Genomic DNA, 23,936 nt, shown 5'->3' with positions numbered 1-23,936 from the left:
TATGGGAGCGTATCGAAAGCTTTCTGAAAGTCCAGTTTGATCACATCCATTGCACCCCTCCATCAACTTTATTAGTTACATCCTTGAAAAATTCCAGTAAATTTGTTAGTTAAAATTTCCCTTTTGTAAATCTATGCTGACTCTCTCTGATCCTGTCACTATTTCCAAGGCTATACTATTAAACCTTTTATAAAGGACTCCAACGTTTTCCCACTACTGATGTCTGGACAGCACGTTTGAATTGGACCAAAGGATCTGCTTCTGTGCTGTATGACTCTATGACAGACTAACCGGTCTTTAGTTCCTTGTTTTCCCTCTACCTTCTTTTTTAAATAGTGGGGTTACATTGGCTACCTCCAATCCATCAGAACTGTTCCAGATTCTATGGAATATTGAAAGGTAACTACTGTTGCAACCGCAATTTCTAGGGTAATGTCTATAAGTACACTGCGATGTAGATTATTGTGCCTTGGCAATTTATCGACCTTTAATCCCATTGATTTGCCTATTTACCTACCAATACTGATTTCAATAGACAATAGACAATAGGTGCAGGAGTAGGCCATTCAGCCCTTCGAGCCTGCACCGCCATTCAATATGATCATGGCTGATCATTCCTAATCAATATCCTCTTCCTGCCTTATCTCCATAACCCTTGATTCCACTATCTTTGAGAGCTCTATCCAACTCTTTCTGAAATGAATCCAGAGACTGGGCCTCCACTGCCCTCTGGGGCAGAGCATTCCACACAGCCACCACTCTCTGGGTGAAGAAGTTTCTCCTCATTTCTGTCCTAAATGGTCTACCCCGTATTTTTAAGCTGTGTCCTCTGGTTCGGCACTCACCCATCAATGGAAACATGTTTCCTGCTGCCAGAGTGTCCAATCCTTTCATAATCTTATATGTCTCAATCAGATCCCCTCTCAGTCTTCTAAACTCAAGGGTATGCAAGCCCAGTTGCTCCAGTCTTTCAGTGTAAGGTAATCCCACCATTCTAGGAATTGACCTCGTGAACCTACACTGCACTCCCTCATTAGCCAGAATGTCTTTCCTCAAAATTGGAGACCTGAACTGCACACAGTACTCCAGGTGTAGTCTCACCAGGGCCCTGTACAGCTGCAGAAGCACCTCTTTGCTTCTATACTCAATTCCTCTTGTTATGAAGGCCAGCATGCTATTAGCCTTCTTTACTACCTGCTGTACCTGCATGCTTGCCTTCACTGACTGGTGTACAAGAACACCCAGATCTCTCTGTACTGCCCCTTTACCTAAATTGATTCCATTGAGGTAGTAATCTGCCTTCCTGTTCTTGCCACCAAAGTGGATAACCATACATTTATCCACATTAAACTGCATCTGCCATACATCTGACCACTCACCTAACTTGTCCAGGTCATCCTGTAATCTCCTAACATCCTCATCACATTTCACCCTGCCACCCAGCTTTGTATCATCAGCAAATTTGCTAATGTTATTGCTGATACCATCTTCTATATCATTAACATATATTGTAAAAAGCCGCGGTCCCAGCACAGATCCCTGCAGTACCCCACTGGTCACTGCCTGCCATTCCGGAATGGAGCCGTTTATCACAACCCTATGTTTCCTATCAGCCAACCAATTTTCAATCCAATCGAGTACTTTGCCCCCAATACCATGCGCCCTAATTTTACTCACTAACCTCCTGTGTGGGACTTTATAAAAAGCTTTCTGAAAGTCCAGGTACACTACATCTACTGGATCTCCCTCATCCATCTTCAGAGTTACATCCTCAAAAAATTCCAGAAGATTAGTCAAGCATGATTTTCCCTTCATAAATCCATGCTGACTCTGTCCTATCCTGTTACTACTCTCTAGATGTGCCGTAATTTCATCCTTGATCATAGACTCCAGCATCTTTCCCACCACTGAGGTTATACTAACTGGTCTATAATTTCCTGCTTTCTCTCTTCCACCTTTCTTAAAAAGTGGTATCACATTAGCCACCCTCCAATCCTCAGGAACCAACCCCGAATCTATTGAACTCTGGAAAATAATCACCAACGCATCCACGATTTCCCGAGCCACCTCCTTCAGTACCCTGGGATGTAGACGATCAGGCCCCGGAGACTTATCAACCTTCAGACCTAACAGTCTCTCCAACACCAAATCCTGGCAAATATAAATTCCCTTAAGTTCAGGTCCTTCAGCCATTGTTACCTCAGGGAGATTGCTTGTGTCTTCCCCAGTGAACACAGATCTGAAGTACCCATTTAATTCTTCTGCCATTTCTTTGTTCCCCGTAATATATTCCCCTGTTTCTGTCTTCAAGGGCCCAATTTTAGTCCTAACCATTTTTTTGCCTTGCACATACCTAAAAAAGCTTTTACTATCCTCCTTTATATTATTGGCCAGTTTACCTTCGTACCTCATTTTTCCTCTGCGTATTTCCTTCTTAGTAATCCTCTGTTGCTCTTTAAAAGCTTTCCAGTCCTCCGTTTTCCCACTTATCTTTGCTATGTTATACTTTTTCTCTTTTAACTTTATATGTTTCTTAACTTCCCTCGTCAGCCACGGCCACCCATGCCTCCTCCTGGGATCTTTCTTCCTTGTAGGAATGAATGAACTGATCCTGCAACTTCTGCATTATACACAGAAATATCTGCCATTGTTCCTCCACGGTCATCCCTGCTAAGGTATTGCACAATTGAACTTTGGCCAGCTCCTCCCTCATAGCTCCATAGTTCCCTTTATTCAACAGAAGTACTGTCACTTCCGACTGTACCCTCTCCCTCTCAAATTGCAGATTGAAGCTTAATGTATTATGTTCACTACTTCCCAATGGCTCCTTCACTTCGAGGTCTTTGACCAATTCTGGTTTGTTACACAATACCAGATCCAGAATTGCCTTCTCCCTGGTCGGCTCCAGCACCAGCTGCTCTAAGAATCCATCTCTGAGGCAATCCACAAATTCTCTTTCATGAGGTCCAATACCATCCTGATTCTCCCAGTATACCTGCATGTTAAAATCCCCCATAACAACTGTAGTAACATCTTTGCGACAGGCCAATTTCAGCTCCTGATTCAACTTACATCCAACATCCAGACTACTGTTTGGGGGCCTGTAGCTGACTCCCAAGAGGGTCTTTTTACCCTTAGTATTTTGCAGCTCTATCCACACTGACTCTACATCCCCTGACTCTAGGTCCCCCCGTGCAAGGGACTGAAAATCCTCCTTTACCAACAAGGCCACCCCACCCCCTCTGCCCGTCAGTCTGTCCTTACGATAGCACGTGTAGCCTTGAATATTCATTTCCCAGGCCCTGTCCCCATGAAGCCACGTCTCAGTTATCCCCACAATATCATATCTGCCAATTTCCAAAAGAGCCTCAAGCTCATCCATCTTATGTCTAATGCTTCATGCATTAATGTATAGTATTTTTAATTTGTTACTGTTCTCACCCTTCCCATCAACTCCTATTTCACTCAACCTTACAGCATGATCCCTTTCTGGGTTTTCTGCCTCATTGATACAGTTGTCTTTCTTGACTTCTCTTGTTCTAACTTTCCCTTCAATTTCCTTTTTAAACATCCAGTTTGTCCCCTCCCCCCGCTACTTAGTTTAAATGTCGCGGTGTTGCAGTAGAAAACCTGCCTGCCAGAATGCTGGTCCCTAACCTATTAAGGTCTCTCTTGTAGAATTTATGCTTACCACAAAATATACCCCAATGATCCAAGAACTTAAATCCTTGCTTCCTGCACCGGTTCCCCAACCACACGTTTAAGTCCATTATCTCCCTATTTCTGGCCACACCAGCCCGAGGAACTGGAAGCAAACCTTGGACGTCCTGCTTTTCAGCCTTCTTCCTAGTTCTCCGAAGTCCTGCTGTAGTATGTTCCTCCTCTTCCTCCCGACATCATTTGTGCCGACATGTACCACCACCTCTGGCTCCTCACGCTCGTCCTTGAGGATTTCCTGCACTCTGTCTGCGATGTCTTTCACCCTGGCACCAGGAAGGCAACACACCATCCTTAAATCCCGTCTGCTGCCACAAAAACCCCGGTCAGTTCCTCTCACGATGGAACCTATTACCACGGCTCTGTGCGATGTCCAACTCTTCCGTTCTGCCTCTGCGCCAACTTTTGATTGACAGACCTGGCCGCCTTGTGAACTGGCAGTGTCATCAGTCTCTACTGTTTCCAAAAGCTTCAACTTGTTCCTGACAGTTACTTCTCCCGTGGTCCCTTGCACCTGTCTCCTCTCTGCCTTCCTCATCGTCTGCTCTCTTCTGCTCTCTTCTGGTACGATTGATGTAATAACCTCGCTGAAGGTCTTGTCCAGAATGATCTCGTTCTCTCGGATGAGCCTAAGGTCCTCGAGTTCTTTCATCAGTGCTGCAATATGCTCGGTCAATAGCTGAATGTGGACACACTTTCCACACATACCAGCCAGACACACCAGAGTCATTGACCTTCCACATCAAGCACATAGCGCACTGAACCAGCTGGGCAGTCATGTCTTCACCCTCTTCAACTGTGGCGTAATCACTTCACTCAACCTCCTTGTCAAAGACTCCTGAGCTGAAGCCTCACTCTTCGATCCAAACTTCCTTAGACCCTCTTTTTGTGGCAAGTCTGTGGACTCTTAATTTAGGTTAGAGGCGGAGGGAGGGAAGGAGACCCTACTTTGTAGGACCTGGGGTTTAGAACACCCCCACTCTAAGAACAATCACTTACCTTCCCGACCGGCTTTGCGCTCCGCCTGAACTTCCGCCCAGCTCCCGCCGCTCTCTGCTGCGGGAGAGAGTTCCTCCCTCTCACTAGACCCTGTGTTCCCCATCATTTGTAGTGTCCTTTGTGAACCAAAATGTCTTCAATTAATCTGCCATCTCTTTGTTCCCCATTATAACTTGCCCTGTTTCTGACCGTAAGGACCTAAATTTGTGTTTTTGTTTTCTCGTCACATATCCACAGAGGCTTTTAAAATCAGTTTGCATGTGCTCTCCAAGTTCTATTTTCCCCTCTTGATCAATCCCTTTGTTCTCCTTTGCTTTAAATTGCTCTCAATCCTCAGGTCTGCTGCTTTTTTTGGCCAATTTTATGCCCTTCCTTAAATCAAATATTATCCCTAATTTCCCTTATGGTGGGCCATCTTTCCTGTTTTATTTTTATACTGGACAGGAATTAGCAGTTGTTGCTGCTCACCCATTTAAACATTTGTTAATGCCTATTGATCATTGTCCATTTAAGTGCCATTCCCCAGTTTATCACAGCCAGCTCACTGTAGTTTCCTTTACTTAGATTCAGCATCATAGTCTCAGAATCAACACTGCGCTCTATACCTTCATTAAACATTCTATCACATTGTGGTCAGTCTTTCCCAAACAGCCTCACAACACTGGATTTCTAATTACTTCTTTACTAAATTGACATGTGCAGAAGTGTGGGAACGATGTAGTAGGTTGTTATTTTCTATCTGTACTCACACTGAACAAGAACAGAAGCTAACCCAACATTTCAGTCTGCGTACTTAAAACAATCATAGACGATGCAGAGGGAGGTCACTCACAGTCCTTTGTGCTTGTGTCTAATTACTACAATTTCCTCATTCTCAGTAGATGGTTCCTTTCAGTAATCCTTAGCTTGACAAGCCTTGTTTCGTAGGTTCAGACTGAAATCAGAGCTGAATTTGTTTGTCTGAGTGAGTTTTGGGTCTGATCAAGTCTGAGTTGCTCCATGTAGCTATCTGGGTATTTTAGACATCATGATCTCAGAAATTGTACATTTGGCCAATTATGCTTGCATCAGCTTTCCAAATATGCATCATGACTGAGTGCCATTTTCCTGCTTTTCTTATCCCCCATCCCTTGCTCATTGTTTCTATTTGAATAATCATCTAATGCCCTCTTGAATGCCTCAGTTGATTGTTTGCCTCATACTTCCAAGCAATACATTTCCAGACCTGAATCACTTGAGTGAAAAAGTGTTACAGTTGCGGGGAAGTGGGAGTGAGAAAGAGAAGGGGGAGAGTGAGGACAAAGTGGAATGAGGTGAGAGGAAGTGAGGTCACAGGAAGGGACACCTCTCCCTGTTCACAAATACATCTCATTTAAATCTTAACCCATTTAAATGTGCCCATGCGAATTGAAATAGTGCATGCACTGGTGTCGGCAAATACAGCATAGACAAAAGCTGGTGTCCAAAAGTCCCTATAGTGGATGTAGGTCATTCAGCCCACTGAGCCTACACAGACCCTCCAAAGAGCATCCCACCCAGACCCACTCCATCCCTGTATTTCCCAAGGCTAATTCCAGATGGGCTAATGGTCTGAGAAGTGACAGATGGAGTTTAATTCAGATAAATGCGAAGTGCTGCATTTTGGGAAAGCAAATCTTAGCAGGACTTATACACTTAATGTTAATGTCGTAGAGAGTGTTGCTGAACAAAGAGACCTTAGAGTGCAGATCTCCTTGAAAGTGGAGTCGCAGGTAGATCGGATAGTGAAGAAGGCGTTTGGTATGCTTTCCTTTATTGGTCAGAGTATGAATACAGAAGTTGGGAGGTCATGTTGCGGCTGTACAGGATATTGGTTAGGCCACTGTTGGAATATTGTGTGCAATCCTGGTCTCCTTCCTATCGGAAAGATGTTGTGAAACTTGAAAAGGTTCAGAAAAGATTTACACGGATGTTGCCAGGGTTGGAGGATCTGAGCTACAGGGAGAGGCTGAACAGGCTGGGGCTGTTTTCCCTGGATCGTCGGAGGCTGAGGGGTGACCTTATAGAGGTTTACAAAACTATGAGGGTCATGGATAGGATAAATAGGCAAAGTCTTTTCCCTGGGGTCAGGGAGTCCAGAACTAGAGGGCATAGGTTTAGGGTGAGAGGGGAAAGATATAAAAGAGACCTAAAGGGCAACGTTTTCACGCATACGGTGGTACGTGTGTGGAATGAGCTGCCAGAGGATGTGGTGGAGGCTGGTACAATTGCAACATTTAAGAGGCATTTGGATGGGTATATGAATAGGAAGGGTTTGGAGGGATATGGCTGGGTGCTGGCAGGTGGGACTAGTTTGGGTTGGGATATCTGGTCGGCATAGATGGGTTGGACTGAAAGGTCTGTTTCCATGCTGTACATCTCTATGACTCTATGTTTCTATGACTCTATCTAGCCTACACAGCCCTGGATACCATAGATGATTTAGAATGGCCAATCCTCCTCACCTGCACATCTTTGGACTGTGGGAGGAAACACATGCAGACATGGAGTGAATGGTGGAATTGTACCCAGGTCCCTGTGGCTGTGAGGCAGCAAAGCTAATCATGCTATTGATTAGCTGAGCCACCATGCTATCACAGGGTGGTCATACAGACATTGTCCATTTTTGGAATAACACATCTGGTTTGTTAATATCCCTAAAGAAGAGAAATCTGCTGTCTTTCTCTTGTCTGGCCTACATGTAATTCCAGATCCACAACAAGGTGGTCTTAACTGCCCTCTGCCTTAACCTGAGACACCCATATCACATGAACAAGTACAAGTCCCTGAAGTATGGTAGAGACCTGACTGGTTCAACACTATCTTTCAGGTACAGTCTAGCCTGCATATCACTCCAGTTCCACACTACACAGTTGTTTCAATGCTGCGAGGGTAATTAGAGTGGGGGGGGGGGGGGCACTTACAATCCTCTTTCTCAATGTCACTGAGTACAGCAAGTTGAAGCAAAGCTTCTACACTACGTATATGCAGATTATTCAGAATATATATTGAAACTTTCAGGACACGATTCTCTAAGTTTGCAATTCTGGGGAAATTTGTCCAGAGATGTCACTGTGACTCTGGACGTTCTAGGAATGAAGTTCCCAGCCCCTGGCTTCCAAATATCCTGGAATCTCCAAGAATTATGAAGCTTCTCTGAAAAGTATTAACGATGTCTAAACAAACACTTGTTTTCTCTGAATGTCATTGTTTATTAGTTATACTGACAGGACACACCACTGTGCTGGACAACTAAATGTGGGAGATCATGTGATTTAGCCTTTGGGAAGGTGTCAGGGTAAGGCTCAGTAGTCACACAGTCCCAGCCTCCAATGGCTGGGCAGATATTGTTTCTCATTGTTTTTTGGAATGTTGTATTTGTGCAGGGTTCTGTGCTCATTTCCTGTCAGTCAGACTAACTTCTGTCTCTTTTTCCTCAGGCTTAAAGAAGCCAGCAACATTCCGATGTGAAGCGCACAACGCCAAGGGTGTGGCCACCTCCCGAACAGCCAACGTCAAACGTAGGTGGACTTCTCTGGTTCTGTTGCTTTACCATCCTATTCTTCCGTCGGGAATTGCTGCTCTCTGTGCAGTGATAATGCTTCCAGGATAGAGGGGTTTGCGGGATTTAGACCCGGTAATGATGAAGGAATAGGAATACATTTCACATCTTGGGTTGGTGACTGACCTGCAAGGAACTTGGGGATACTACACGTCCCATCATTAATTTGAATGCTTGATCAGACTCTTTTCCATGGGTTCCTATGCAAGGGAATACCATTAGGCTCAAGGGATTAAGCTGACAGGAGAACCCGTCTTCTTGGTCTAAGTGTGAATGACCGACAAGGAACTTACATTTTCTAGAGTCTCGGTTGCAATAGGTTCCGATTTGGATCTGGGGAATTCTGTGGAGATTTAATCCTTTGAGCAAAGCAATATCAGGAGGGTTTCAGAAAAGGGAACTGTGCAGGACAGGACAGGTTCCATAAATTTTGAGAAGGTGGTGAAGAGTGAGTTACTGTGGGAGATGTTCGTGATGCTTTTATTTTAACATAGCAGCAAGGTATTCTTACAATGGAACAGAGGTCGGACAGAAAATGGGAAGGGAAAGGGATGAACAGTGTCCCTGGAGTGATAGGGTCTCAGTAAGAATGGCACTGTCCCTGTGAGATTCTCTGTGTCTCTGTGATTTCTTTTTTGAGAAGTTCACTCATGAGATTTGGGTGTCACTGTCTAGGCCAACATGTATAGCCCTAATTGTCCAACAAGCAGATAAGAGTCAACCACGTTACTCAGGGTCTATAGAGTCACATGTGGACGAGCTAAAAATGTGTTGCTGGAAAAGCGCAGCAAGTCAGGCAGCATCCAAAGAGCAGGAGAATCAACGTTTCGGGCATGAGCCCTTCTTCAGGAATTCAGGAGCCCTGAAGAAGGGCTCATGCCCGAAACGTCGATTCTCCTGCTCCTTGGATACTGCCTGACCTGCTGCGCTTTTCCAGCAACACATTTTCAGCTCTGACCTCCAACATTTGCAGTCCTCACTTTCTCCTTACATGTGGACGAAACCAAACAAGGATGTCAGATTCCCTTCCCTAAAGGACATTAGTGAAACAGGTGGGTTTTTACAACAATTGGTGGTTGCATGGTTGCCATTAGAATAGCAGATTTCTTTGAGAGGAGCAGTGAGCCTGTGAGAGTGATTTTCCCCTCTGTAGTAGACAATCTCATCATCTGGACTCATTTAATCTAAATTGATCAAATCATTGTCTGTCTATTATTTTCAGTCCTTTGTTTAAATGGTTAATAGTGACAATAACACTAGAGGAAGGAAGAATTTGCTGGGCCCATGGTACACTGGAAATAAATAACCAGCCCATGTCTGAATCATAAACACATCGGTGGTTTAACATTGACTGTGTGTGCTAACTCATCCTGAATATAGAGATAGTGCTTTCTCTCCACAGATACTGCTAGACCTGTTGAGTTTCTCCAGTTTCTGCAGTTGTTTCAGATTCTCAGCCATCCACAGTTCTTTGTTTTATTACAAACACTGACTGCTTATCTCACTTAATGCCATAATGGAGTAACTGGTTTTGCATGAATGTGGCAGTAGGGTCTTTCAGAAGTGAGAAATGGTTGATTGAATATTTTTGTTGCTAAGTCACTGTTACATATTACCAAGCCAGCCCTTCTCCCCATCACTGAAGACACAGTAATATTATACAGTTTGGGATACCCAGTGATGCCAGGCTGGGTAATAGCAGCAAACTGATCAGGATCAGCATTCCCTGGTTTGAAGAAGGAAAGGGCAGAAATTGGTCAGGATCGGAGGTCTGGCAATTCGATTGCAAAATGCTGAGGGTATGACTGAAGCATCAGATGCCCCCTGCCCTAGCCTGGTGGACTTGATGTCAATGTTCACTAGCTTTGCACACGGAACAGGATTGAAATTTCATCGTGTTATACACAATAGAAGGTGACTATTGTGACAGCGCCAGGTCTCTGAAAGCAAGTATTCCAGTTAGTGACCCTCCTGCCTCTTATTCCCTAGAGCTCTGCAAAATATTTTTGTTTCATATATTTATCGAATTCTGTTTCCAAGAGAAACAGTTTCCACCTGCTATCAAGCAATGCATTTCCATAACTACTTACTTATAAACAATACTCTGCTTAAATTCATTTTTGCTGTCAAACCTTGCCCTGTAATTACTCACCATCCTTCCCCCAGCTTCCTCCTGTTCAAGTTCAAGTTGGTATCTTGCGTATTGCTGAAAATTAATTGTTTGGGGGTGGTAGGGATTGATGAGAGTTTTGAATGTTTAAAGGTAAATTTACTTTTGGTATTGTGGTGACAGGGTGTGCTGATAAACAGCATTTCCTTACTACTTCAGTTGATCACTGAAATATTGCCCCTTGCTCTTATCATCACCCTTTTAGTTTCTGTCTGTGTTTTAGTGTCTTGGATTCTTATTCTGTCCCGTCCCTGTGCAACAAACGATCCCATTCTCTCTGGAGGTCAGTAATCTGTAGCTGCCTTTTAATTCCTGTGTCATTACTTGAATCCTAATTGTAACACACAGTTTAAAAATAACAACAGTTTGGGTTGTGCGTCATTCACTCGTTATGAATCTAAGCTTTGCTACAATTCATTCCTTTTCTCCATCTCCCACCCCTCTCACAAGTCACCGTGTCTATTTGTCTTCTCCCTTTCATAGTCGGACTCTCTCTCTCTCTTTCTGTTTCGCTCAGTGTTGACGTCCTGTCTGTCTGTCTGTCTTTCTCTCTCTTTCATGTCACTCTCCTTTTTCCCTTCACTTTGTGCTCTTCTCCCCCCTTGCAATTTTTCCTTCTACACACTTCCAACAATTATTTATTTACTTGTGGATCTGGCTGCAAATGCGAATCCTGATCCTCATGGCTCCTATTCCCAACTCCCTACTTCACTCTTCTTCAAGGTTTTCTGAGCAGTTCAGTGGGACGATGTGAAGGTGGCATTGTACACTGACAGTGGTCTGTAGAAACACTCCCATTTACACTCCCTCCCTCCCCCGCTCATCCATAGTCCCTGCTTGGTGAGCTATCCGTGGCTTGTTACTAGGTTATGGGCAGCCACGACTGTAACCTTCAGAGATCGCAGGCGTAGGGCAGTACAGTCTGTTCTTTGTCTTACTTGGCTGTTTACAGCATTAGTTGGGAAGCCGCTGTTATTCTCTAATGTACAGCTTGTTAGCAAAGCCTTTTTTTTTCTTTCTGGCAGCTGTACTCATGCATTCCTTTGGCTCTGAGCTCTGTGAAGAGATCTATCCTTCGAGTGAAAATTCCCTTACCTTCCTCTGACAGAAATGACACTCAATACCTCTATTTTTGCAAAGGAAAATAAATAATTTTGTTGCTTTGACTATATACCAGTAAAGTCTGAACAATGTTGAAAAAGTCTCCACTCAATTCAGGCTGCAGTGAGGCCTAACTTTAAACTCCTTACTCCTCGTGTCTTCCTTCCTCTGTTTACGCAACTTTTGATTTACTTTACCTTTTAGAAAAATAATTTAACTCATTACCTTGCTTTCTCCTTTTTGAAAAAGAAGACTTTCACTTGTTTCTAACTTCCTTTCTTAGCTGCTCTCCTTCACCCCTCTACCAACTCCAGCCTTTTCGACAAGCAAGCTCAGCGCTTTTCACACAACCCAGGTAAAGAACAGCGTATAAAACCAGTGCTGGAAGCTGATATAACTGACCAGAGTGTTACTGTAACCCACTCTGAGGTAAGGGCTCAAAGCAATTTAACACATGGTCGCTTGCAATTGTTTTGATCAGTGGGAGGAAATAGTTTATAAATCCTCGTGGGCCCCTCGAAATAAAAGACAGGTTGAGTTGAAGAACTGAATATTTTCAAACCGTTCAGCCTTTGGATGCTGAATTGTTATGACTTATAGACGCCAAATATCAGATCATTTTATTTCTAATCTCAGTGGGATTTGTCAGTTAACGCCTGTGTAACATGATTAATGCCTAAGAGATGTTATGACAAGGCTGGTTTTCTCATTGTGAGCAAGGCTGTCCTGGTGTAGCCTCAGCCAACTATCACTGGTAAACTCTCCATCCAGACTGTTGCTGGTCAGAGGTATTGTATGCAGGCAACCTCTCCTTTACATAATTTCGCTTTTACGAAAGAGTAACACTAGTATCTGTTTTTGTGAATCCGAAGAGGCTTTTCGTTCTTACCAAAAATGGCAGTACTTTTTCCCATCTAAATCATGCACCTTTGCTTTACGCCATTTTCAGCTTCCGAAAGGTTTCCTAGGAATGCTTTCCTTTTGAACAGCGATAGCTACCTGCACTTGGCTAAACCAAGTTTGCATGTCGCCATCTGTAGGTTTGCTGCCAGCACCATCACTAAGTGTTGGAAGCTGCAGGACATGCTTGGTGTGGTATAATACGTCCTGGTCTATCTAGACGAGTCTCTTGTATACAGTTTGCTGCACGCTGGGGATCAGTTCAGGCTAACATTTATATGGTAGACGCTGTTAAAGAGATGGCGAATGGAACTTTCCAGGCTCCAGTTGAAAGACCAGCTTTGATGTTTGCTCCATACAAGCATTTGGTAAAAAGATCAGATGTGGACATTCTGCTGGTTTTGAAGGAATGTCAGTGTTCTGATGGTGTGTGAACTGCTGAATGTTATAGCTCCTGTTATGTTCTATGTGGATGAATGGATGAATAATGAATGATTTTATTGTCACATGTATCTTACAGTGAGAAAAACAATAAAACACAGTGAGAAGTTTTTCCATGTTGTCACGATCCAGTGGCATTTTGAACAGTTTAAGAATAAGAAGAAACAAATAGAAAGATATAGCTTAAAGAGAGTGTATCAGTCCTGAGCCAGAGCATCATCAACGACATTTGCACCGCTATCCCAACCCCGCTGCTTCGCCAACATCTATGCCAGACCCAGCCAATATCAAAGTCGCCACTCTTCAGGTACCATCTTTCACCTCTGTGCTGATTCTCCACTGCCAACACCTCTCTGCCATCTGCGTCGAACCCACCTACGTCACTTCTCTCACTGTCATGTACCTCAGTGGGCACACTACCAGATGTGTCTCCACATTGCCACTGTGGTGGCAGTACTACTGCATTAGGAATAAAGTGAGAGATATTGCATTGTATCTGATGGAATGCCTTGCACCCAGTCTTGTGTGTGGGAGCCCTCTACAGTGGCAACACTACAATGCCAACTCAGGCTGACAGAGCCAGAGAAATGGCTGGAGAAATAAACATTTCTTTTTATTTCTCACTTTTCTTTCCCCCTCTGCCTTGCATTCCATCTTGCTCAATTCATGAAGGCATTTGTTCTTACTATTATTAGTCACATCTCATAGCTACCACTTTGTGGGTTTGAATCCCAGTGCAGAGCCTTAAGCAACAGATCCAGGCTGGCAGCTCCAGTGTGACCTCTCAAAGTCCTTCTCTAAAGTCAGATGACTTTACTCTCACGGACCTGGACTCTGGCTGAGCAACCACAAAAAAAAGGGGAAAGCTGTGGCCAAGGTGATTTTGCACCAAACCTCTGTTATCATCTAGACCCACTGCAAAACAATGGCAGATTAAAAATGTAATTGGCTATAACTTATTTTAGAATGTGGTGAAACTGTAAAAAGCCCCATATGCATTCACATATTGCTTTCCTGAATCTCTCTCTGTCTCCCCCTGGGTTCCCAGTTCCTCTTGCATTAGCTACTATCCTCTGTGATGTGGACACATTTGGCAATTCCATCATTGACACCTTCTGGGTGAAACTGGGGTATGACAGGTGTCGTCCAGCTTTACCGTCCAATATTGCTGAGGACTTTGTGTAAAAGGCAAGTGGGGATAACCCTGACAATGCCATGCAGGCAGTGGGATGAGGTATTGGCCCAATGACAGACATTTGCATCTGGACCCTATGCATGACACAGGGAGCTCACCAGAGGAATTTTGAAGTTGAATTCCTGATTGATGCTTTTAGCTACATCTGCCAGGGCTGTCACAGCTCTTTGGGAGATTCCAGATTTCCACTGCCTTTGTGTGAAGACATCATTCCTGAATAACCTCGCTGCATAGTTGCAGTTCTACCCTCTTGATTTGGACTTTATCGATTCTATTTAATTGGAGAAAATGTCCATAGAAACCAAATATAACTGCACCTAACCAATCCCTGAGATCTTATGGCCTGTGCATTGTAGCGCCTGGAAAGAAATAGATTCATTGTTGTAATTTTCAAAAACTCCATAGACTTTTGTCCTGTCCCAGAAGACTGGAAAACCATAGATTTATAGTAAGGAAGGAGACAGAAAAAACAGGCCTGTCAGCCATTGGGAAAATTCTAGGATCCATTAGCGAAAGGAAAATCATGTTTGATCAATTTATTAGAATTCTTTGAACATGTGATAAACATGGTGGATAAGGGAGAAGTAGCAAATGTAGTTTACATGAATCTCAAAAAGCCATTTGACATGATGCTACATAAAATGTAACTGCACAACATAAAAGCTGTGTCAGAGGTGATCTATTCATGTGAATCGGGCAATGAATTGGGATAAAGAGATCAGTTTCAAGCAGCCAAGCTGAACCAAGTGGAGTGTTATAAGAATCAGTGTGGGGGCCTCAACTATCTACAACTGATATAAATGACTAGGGAATGAAGGAACCAATTGTATTGAAGCCAAATTTACTGATGACATGACAAATTGATAAGAAACTAAATTATGAGGAGGATAGATGCATAAGATGGGTTAAGTGAATAGGTACAAAATTGACAGATGGAGTATAAGATAGGAAAATGTGAGGCCGTCCACTTTGACAGGAAGAATGGAAAAAGAGAATATTATCTAAATGAGGGGAGATGACAGAACACTACAGAGTCTCGGTGTCTTTGTTGAAGAAACACAAAACAGTGAGACTGCAGACCCAGTAAATAATTAGGAAGCCAAAAGCATTGTTGGTCTTTAATTGCAAGGTGGACGGAGTTCATAGAATTACAATGAGTTTTATTGTCACACGCACTCAGATAAGTACAGTGAAAAGTTTACAAGTCACCATTTACGGTGCCATCTTAGGTATCACGGTACCTAGGTACAGATTCTTAGGTACAAATTCTTAAGGGAAAAATGTTAGAAAAAATAAAGAATAAAAAGTCCAACAATAAAGTAGAAAAATAAAAAAAAGAGTTAACAATATCTGTCCTTTCAACCCACCTCGTGGCGTGAGGTCTGAGTCCACGCTGAGGTGGGGCGTCTGAGTCCGCGCTGAGGCCAGTAATCCGAGTCCGCGCTGAGGCGGGGAGTCCGAGTCCACGCTGAGGTAGGGAGCTTGAGTTCGTGCTGACGTGAGATGTCTGAGTCCGCGCTGAGGCTGTGAGTCCGAGTCTGCGCTGAGGTCGGGAGTCCGAGTCTGTGCTGACGTGGGAAGTCTGAGTCCACGCTGAGGCAGGGAGTCCGTGTCTGCGCTGAGGCGGGGAGTCTGAGTCTGCGCTGAGGTGGGGAGTCTGAGTCTGCACTGAGGTGGGGAGTCTGAGTCTGCGCTGAGGCCGAGGGTCCGAGACCGCACTGAGGCTGGGAGCCCTGCGTTTGCGCTGAGGCGCGGAGTCCGAGTCCGCGCTGAGATTGGGAGTCCGAGTCCGCGCTGAGGCGGGGAGTCCGGGCCAGCACTGAGGCGGGGAGTCCGAGTCCTCGCTCAGGTGGGGAGTCCGAGTCCTCGCTCAGGTGGGGAGTCCGAGTCCGCACTGAGGCGGGGAGTCTGAGTCCACACTGAGGCGGGGCGTCCGGGCCAGCGCTGAGGCGGGGAGTCCGAGTCTGCGCTGAGGGGGGATGTCCAGAGTCCACTGAGGTGGGGAGTCTGAGTCCTCGCTGAGGCGGGGAGTCCTGCATCCGCGCTGAGGTGGGGAGTCCGAGTCCTCGCTGAGGTGGGGAGGCCGAGTCCTCGCTGAGGTGGGGAGGCCGAGTCCGCACTGAGGTAGGGAGTCCGAGTCCGCGCTGAGGCGGGGAGTCCGAGTCCTCGCTGAGGTGGGGAGTCCGAGTCCTCGCTGAGGTGGGGAGTCAGAGTCCTCGCTCAGTTGGGGCGTCCGAGTCCTCGCTGAGGTGGGGCGTCCAAGTCCTCGCTGAGGTGGGGTGTCTGAGTCTGCGCTGAGGTGGGGAGTCCCGAGTCCATGCTGAGGTGGGGAGTCACAGGTTTGCGCTGAGATGGGGAGTCTGTGCTGGTTTTCACCCTGGACATGGCCGATGCCACCTGAGGATGGATGGAAAAACAAAGAAAAACAAAGGCAGTGGGCGGCACGGTGGCACAGTGGTTAGCACTGCTGCCTCACAGTGCCAGAGACCCGGGTTCATTTCCCGCCTCAGGCGACTAACTGTGTGGAGTTTGCACATTCTCCCTGTGTCTGCGTGGGTTTCCTCCGGGTGCTGCGGTTTCCTCCCACAGTCCAAAAATGTGCAGGTCAGGTGAATTGGCCATGCTAAATTGCCTGCAGTGTTAGGGGCAGGGGTGAATGTCGAGGAATGGGTATGGGTGGGTTGTGCTTCGACGGGTCTGTGTGGACTTGTTGGGCCGAAGGGCCTGTTTCCACACTGTAAGTAATCTAATCTAATCTAATCGAAAGAGAGAAGAAAGAAGAGGAATGGACGGTCTCTAGTTCAGGAGTCCAACTGCCACCATCTTGGAAGAGGAATATTAGCAAAGTCTTGGGCCAACTAGCCAGAGCATTGATGAGAACACATCTGGAGTACTATGCAGATTGGCTAGTTTGAAAGATGCACTGTCATTCCAAGCAGAGAAGGTTCATGAGGCTGATTGTGGGATGAGGGATTGTCATTTGAGGAAGCCTTGGGTCTCTGTTCATTAGAGTTTAGATGCTTTACCTTATGAGGGAATCTAGAAATAAGGTTAAAATCAGGGATCTCCCAGTGAAGGTGGAGGAATTTCTTCCCTCAGGAGTCCATTAGTATTTGGAATGCACTCCTGAAGTGAGCAAGGAGACTGGGGTATTGAATACATTCAGGGCTGTATTTGACAGATTTTTGATTGCAAAAGATTCATGGAGCAGGCATGAAAGTGGAGTTAAGGCTGCATCAAATGGATTACAATCCTATCAGATTGCAGAACAGCCTTGTAGGGCTGAATGGCCTGTTCCTATTCCAATTTCTGATGTTCCTATATTCTCATGTGCGTGTAATCATCTCACAGACTTCAACTAGGTCCTCCTTTAATCTTCTTGAGGGAATACAACTGGAGTTGACAGACGCTGGCATTATAAATTAGGCAAGCTACCCATCTCAATCATTAACTGTTGGCAATGACCTTTAAAGTGGAACCAATGGTGGACATGTTCAGAGGTCAACTAGTCACTACAGAAGCCAACTAGAGAAAACTTCAAGAAGTGGGGGAAGGGAGACAGATTGGGATGAGGGAGGAGAAATGAGCTCTCGAATTCTTAAATGAACTCCATAGGCTGAATGGTCTCCTTCTGTGCCATAATGACTATAACATTACAATGAGTCCTGACTGAGTGTTTTTGCAGGTTGAATAATGTGTGCTTCCTCTTCTAGTTCTGCCAGACACACCAGACAATGTGACAGTGACCTTCACAAGCTCCCGTGCTCTTGGAGTCTCATGGGATGCTGGCTTCAGTGGCTTTATTCCATTTACCTCCTGTACTGTACAGGTAAGCTCTCCTATCCCCAAGTGAGCAAGTTATGAATTAAAGGCCATTGCACAGCAGCTTGTGGTTAGTCCAGGCTGACACTTGTGCAGTACTGAGTGAATACTGTGTAGCAGTAAAACTGGGATGTGGTACCCTCTTTCGACTAAATGAAAAGAAAATTGCAAGGTTTAGCAATGAGCAGGGGATAGTTTTTAAGCCTCAACCAATCTCAGTCAAACCGGTTAGCTGTCCATTTTCATTAATGCTGTGTGTGTGGTGTAAAGCCAGTTGAAATGGTGTGAAGATGCTATATAAATGCAAATGGGACAATATGCTAGAGGGCATATTAAATAATTACAAAGACAGCGTGTTAAATTGAAGAATGAAGCAAGACAAATCAGGCTTTCATACAAGTTGCAGAAAATGAGAAAAATGCTAGCGGTCAAGGAAAAATTCTCTCTGAAATGGATGGGGCCGTGGGGTCTGCCTTCACTGTTTGCAGCATTTGTTTGACTTTTTTTTCTAAAGCTATTACCTCCCTGGGCTGCCATTGGGAGGCCAGGTTCCAACCGTCAGGGTTTGGAAAATGTGTAATAGCCCAGTAAAATGAGCCAAAGGCTCTCCCACGTCCTTGTGGTGAGAAGCCTGCCTGATCTGATTTCCAGTAAAGGGTCATGGTCAGTGAACTAGGCTTGCCATGGTTTCCTGGGATTTTAATCAACCTGCCTGCCTTCTTCCTACCCTTACACAGACCAAATTCTTCCCATTTACCTCTGCCTTGCTCTTGGGTAGAATTTGTACCATGAAGTTGGGAAATTTCCTCACTCGGCCCACTCACCTTGGGGAACATTGCCCCTGAAAGGCACGTTTTGTATTCCAGAGGGGAGTGTATGTGGGATACAGTGTTGCTGGATACAGAGCAGAGGTGGCCACAGAAGTTACCAAGTGCTGAGGCCAACTTTGTCCCACTAGATTCACTAAATATTAGATCCTCTAGATCTCACACCTCACAGGCCCTCATCCCTGCAACCAGGCCCATGTATGCCAACCATGCCAACACATGACACCACCTCCCCTCCAACTACTACTGTTGGCCTCTCATGCAATTCATGCCAACTCACAGCCCCCTCATTATGTGTGGTTGGCTAAGAGTTCAACAGACGATGCACTTCAGCGTGGGATTTAGATATCCTGGCTGCATCCACCATTTTGCAACATTCATATTGTATCCCCAATTCCACAAAACTCTGACCTCCCCCTCCATTTCTTTCTGTCTGTCTGTCTATTTTTGTCCCTCTCTCTGTATCCTTCTTCTTTTTTCTGCTCTCTGTCTCCCTCTCCCTCAGCCTCTTATCCTCGTTGTCTCTTTCTCTTTTGTTCATCTGTTAAAATACAAGTCCCAGGTTTTTGGTGAGTGAGAAGTTAACTTCAGTGACTAGAAACTCTTGATACATGCCAAGCATTGAGTAATGCTTTGAACTTTTTTCCACTGGTTTGATCATCGCTTCGGACTGAATAGAAGGTTGTTTAAGACTTTGCTTGGAGCTGGTTCTGTAACAGGAGATCTGTGCTGCATCATTCCAGGTCTTTACACACTTGAGTGCTGCAGATGTCTAAAGGCTGAGCCAGTCAGGGTGAAAGCAAACTGCCCCTCACTGGGCAGTTCTTCAAACATCTCACCATTAAAAAGATTTTAATTCATCAACTGAAACCTTCATCATGTGTGTGTCTGTGTCTGAGAGAGAGAGTGTGTGTGTGTCTGAGAGAGAGAGTGTGTGTGTGTCAGAGCGAGAGAGTGTGTGTGTATGTATGTGTGTCTGTGTGTGTATGTATGTGTGTCTGAGAGTGTGTCTGTATGTATGTGTGTATATATGAGTGTGTGTGTGACTGTATGTGTGTGTGAACCTTCGTGTAGAAAGGTATACTGTTCCTACTGTTTTCTTGGGCTGTGTGCATCATCTCTCCTCAATTCACAACGTTCACAGAACAGGAGGAAGAGTGGCTGAACCCCCAGCTGAGGGTGATGGGCTGGAGGAAGGAAAGAGGCCGACATGAGGCCAGTGCTGAATTGGAGAACTTCAGCTGAGTCACAGTGAATGTGACAAGGAAGGCAGAGAGACTAAAAATGGAGCATGGGGCCCAGAGTGGCGGAAGAAGTAGGGCGAGGAGGGTGGTGGGATGCTGCTGGTCAGATGGCAGTACATACTCCAGACATGTCAGCAATTTAAAGAAGATGAACAGACAGTGGTGGGATCACAAAGTTTCATTGATTCTTTCCTGGGACATGGACAGTCCAGGCTAGGCCAAACATTTATTGCTCATCTGTAATTCCTCCTTGAGTAGGTGGTGGTGAGCTGCTTTCTTGAACTGCTGGATGTCGGGGAACCACAATGCTTTTGCGGAGGGAATTCCAGGATCTTGACCCAGTGACACTGAAGGACGAGTAATATATTTCCAAGTCAGGATTGTGTGTGGTTTTGACGGGAACTTGCAGCTAATGGTGTTCCCACATATCTGCTTGCCTTGCCCTTCTAGATGATAATAATTGTAGGGTTGAAAGGTGCTGTCAGAGGATGTTTAAAGTTACTACTGTGCATTTGTAGATCGGACACACTGCTTCTACTGTGTCTCTTTGGCAGAGGGGTTGAAATTAGAGGCAGGAGCTGAGGTGAAAATCAAGTAGGGTGCTTTGTTCTAGATGATGGAAACTAGTCCATTACAATTCTGTCTTGTGCCGAGTAGATGCTGGACATACTTCAGGGAGTCAGAAGGTGAATTACTTGTTGCAGAGATCCTAGCCTCTGACCTGCTATAAGTTCACTTAAGCTTCTAATCAATAGTAACTGTCAGGATGTTGATAGTCAGGGGATTCAACAACTGCAATATCATCGAATGTCAATGGGAGGTCATTAGATTCACACTTGTTGGAGATGGTCATCTCATGACACTTGTGTTTGGCATGCATGTTACTTGCCACATATCAACTCAAACCTAAGTGTTGTCCAGATTTTGTGACACATTGACACTGCTTTCAGTATCTGAGGTATTACAAATGGTGCTGAACATTGCAGAATCGTTAGTGAACGTCCCCACTTGAGAGCTCATGTCGAATGAAGTAGCTGAAGATTTTTGGGCCTAGGACACTACCCTGAGGAATTCCTGCAGAGGTGCCCTGGGGCTGAGAAGACTGACCTCCAACAACTGCAACCATTTTCCTATGTCCCAGATATGACTCCCTGATTCATATTGGCTGTTGGTTTGCTCAGACTTCTCAATGCCACACTTGGTGAGAGTGGCTCCCCTTGAATCACGGCATGGGTCAGGAGACTGGTTAAGAGAGGAGCATAGATGGATATTTCCATTAGGCAGCAGATAACCTGCTGTCACATGGCTGAATTTGGAAGTTGAATCAAGTCTCACTGAAGTTAATGGTACGAGAGATGATGAGCCTTGGCAGAGAAAATAAGCTGATGCAGAAAAATCTCCTCTGGAACAAGGAGACTTGGAACTGTGACCTTTTGTGCTGTCACAGTGTACCAAATTACTTTTACATCTGATGTGATACTTCTGTGGGAATCACACACTGACCAATTTACACACAGCAAGATGCCTCAACCACCAGAGAGATGAATGACCAGACAATTTGTTACAGCTTGAGGAATAAATATTGGCCAGAACACCAGGGTGATTTCCTGAACAGTTCTTCAAAGTTGTGCTATGGGATCTTTTAAATCTTCCCTTGTTTGACATATCATTCGAAAGATGGCATCTCTAAACTGCACTAAATCCCACTTGAGACCTTAATGGTAAAGGTCCTGGGGAGTGTTGCCGAACAAAGCGGCCTTGGAGTGCAGGTTCATAGTTCCTTGAAAGTGAAGTTGCAGGTAGACAGGATGGTGAAGAAGGCTTTTGGTATGCTTTCCTTTATTGGTCAGTGCATCGAATATAGGAGTTGGGGGAGTAATGTTGCAGCTGAATAGGATCGGTTAAGCCTCTTTTGGAATAATGCATGCAATTCTGGTCTCCCTGTTGTAGGAAAGTTGTTGTGAAATTTGAAAGGTTTCAGCAACGACTTAAAGGATGTTTCCAGGGTTGGAGGATTTGAGCTATAGGGAGAGGCTGAATAAGCTGAGGGTGTTTCCCTGGAGCGTCAGAGGCTGAGGGGTGACTTTATAGAGGTTTATAACATCATGAGGTGCATGGATAGGGTAAATAGACAGGGTCTTTTCCCCAGAAAAGGGAAGTCCAAAACTAGAGGACATAGGTTCAGGGTGAGAGGGGAAAGATATAAAAGGGACCTAAGGGGCAACCTTTTCATGCAGAGGGTGGTACGTGTATGGAATGAGCTGCCAGAGGGAGTAGTGGAGGCTGGTACAAATATAACATTTAAAAGGCATCTGGATGGGTACATGAATAGGAAGCATTTAGAGCAATATGAGCCAAATGTTGACAAATGGGACTAGGTTAATTTACAATATTTGGTCAGCATGGACTAGTTGGATCAAAGGGTCTGTTTCTGTGCTGTATACCCCTATGAGTCTCCAGGTTGTTCTGCTATAATGTGCGTTTTGCTAATGCATATTCATTGTAACGCGATTGACGATTTGGGGACACGTTTTCTAAAGTGCTAACTTTTAAAGCGTGTATTGGTTATAACGTGATTTCAAGGAGAAAGTGAGGACAGCAGATGCTGGAGATCAGAGCTGAAAATGTGTTGCTGGAAAAGCGCAGCAGGTCAGGCAGCATCAAAGGAACAGGAGAATCGACATTTCAGGCATCAGCCTGAAGAAGGGCTGATGCCCGAAACATCGATTCTCCTGTTCCTTGGATGCTGCCTGACCTGCTGCGCTTTTCCAGCAACACATTTTCAGCTATAACGTGATTTTAGCCCTACTAATTTAAATGGTGCTGCTATTACACAATTTTCTTATAAATTGGATTGCACGAGAATGGAACTACCATATTATAGCAGAACCAACTGTATTACTGTATGGGAGAATGTATTCAAATCCCTACAGTAAGGCCTGAATTAATGATCTTAGGGTGGCAAAGAAAACCAGGGCTTTTGCAGTGGGAACCGTTTAGGCTTACCTGACTGCAGTACAGTGTCAACCAGAACTAAGGGCCAAATATAGTCATTGCCAAAATATAGCAGCATTGGCAGTAATCCCCATAATGCAGTATTCCAGAGAGACTGATGAGTAGGTAGAATCAGTCAGTTATTCAAGGCTCTCAGCCAAACCCAATTGGCATTCACACCGCTGTAAGCAATCCCAGTTAGTCTGGCAGGAAATTGGGACTCTCATTGGACAGCAAGAGTGAGAAAAAAGCTTTTGTCACAACAAAACCATGCCTGTAAATTAGATTATGATCAAATTGTAGTGATGTTGGATTAAGGAGGGACGGGTGGTGGACCTGAGCTTGTGTTGATCTTCCTTTCCACACTTCTCCCTGTTGTCAGCTAAGGCCCAATAGAGGCTTTTCCTATTATTCAGCAAATGGACTCTCAGGTATCTGACAGTCCATGGATTACATGGATTGGGACCTGAATACTGAAGGATGCAGAATAGGAAACTGGAAAGGCTGAGTGGTGCTTCGTTAATGGATGATAGTATTAGCACAATAGAGACGGATATCATGTGATCAGGAAACAAGGATGTAGATGTGGTTTGGGTAAAGATGGGAAATGATTGAAGCCAGTTTCTGGAGAATAGTCTACACATAGTATAAAGGAAGGAGTAAACAGACCTTGTCAGAAAGATATGCAATAATCAAGGAGGATTTTAATTTACACATAGACTAGAAAAGTCAGATTGGCAAAGTTAGCCTAAATAAGGATTTGTAGAATATTTTTGGGATGGTCTCTTAGAGTAGAAAGTTTGGATCTAACCAGGGGGCCAGATATACTAGACTTAGTATTGTGTAATTAATTCATGATCTCTGTGAAGGTGCCATTATGTAGCAGTGATTAAAATATGATTGGATCTTATTTTAACTTTTAGAGAGAGAAGAGTAGGTCAAAAAC

At 44.7% G+C, this 23,936-nt stretch overlaps 1 protein-coding gene across 2 annotated transcripts in view; it reads left to right on the top strand.

Moving 5' to 3' along the window:
- The window catches only part of axl (AXL receptor tyrosine kinase), a 219,242-nt gene that overhangs the window by 73,586 nt on the left and 121,720 nt on the right, over positions 1–23,936 (top strand). For both annotated transcript variants that reach the window (XM_072549154.1, XM_072549155.1), the window contains exons 5-6: positions 8,175–8,255; positions 17,817–17,932. In XM_072549154.1, coding sequence (XP_072405255.1) covers positions 8,175–8,255; positions 17,817–17,932 — 197 coding nt within the window. The remainder of the gene's footprint in view (positions 1–8,174; positions 8,256–17,816; positions 17,933–23,936) is intronic.

Source organism: Chiloscyllium punctatum, chromosome 29 (assembly GCF_047496795.1).
Source record: "Chiloscyllium punctatum isolate Juve2018m chromosome 29, sChiPun1.3, whole genome shotgun sequence".
In the NCBI taxonomy this organism is placed as follows: domain Eukaryota; kingdom Metazoa; phylum Chordata; class Chondrichthyes; order Orectolobiformes; family Hemiscylliidae; genus Chiloscyllium; species Chiloscyllium punctatum.
This window is presented reverse-complemented; position numbering and strand designations above follow the sequence as displayed.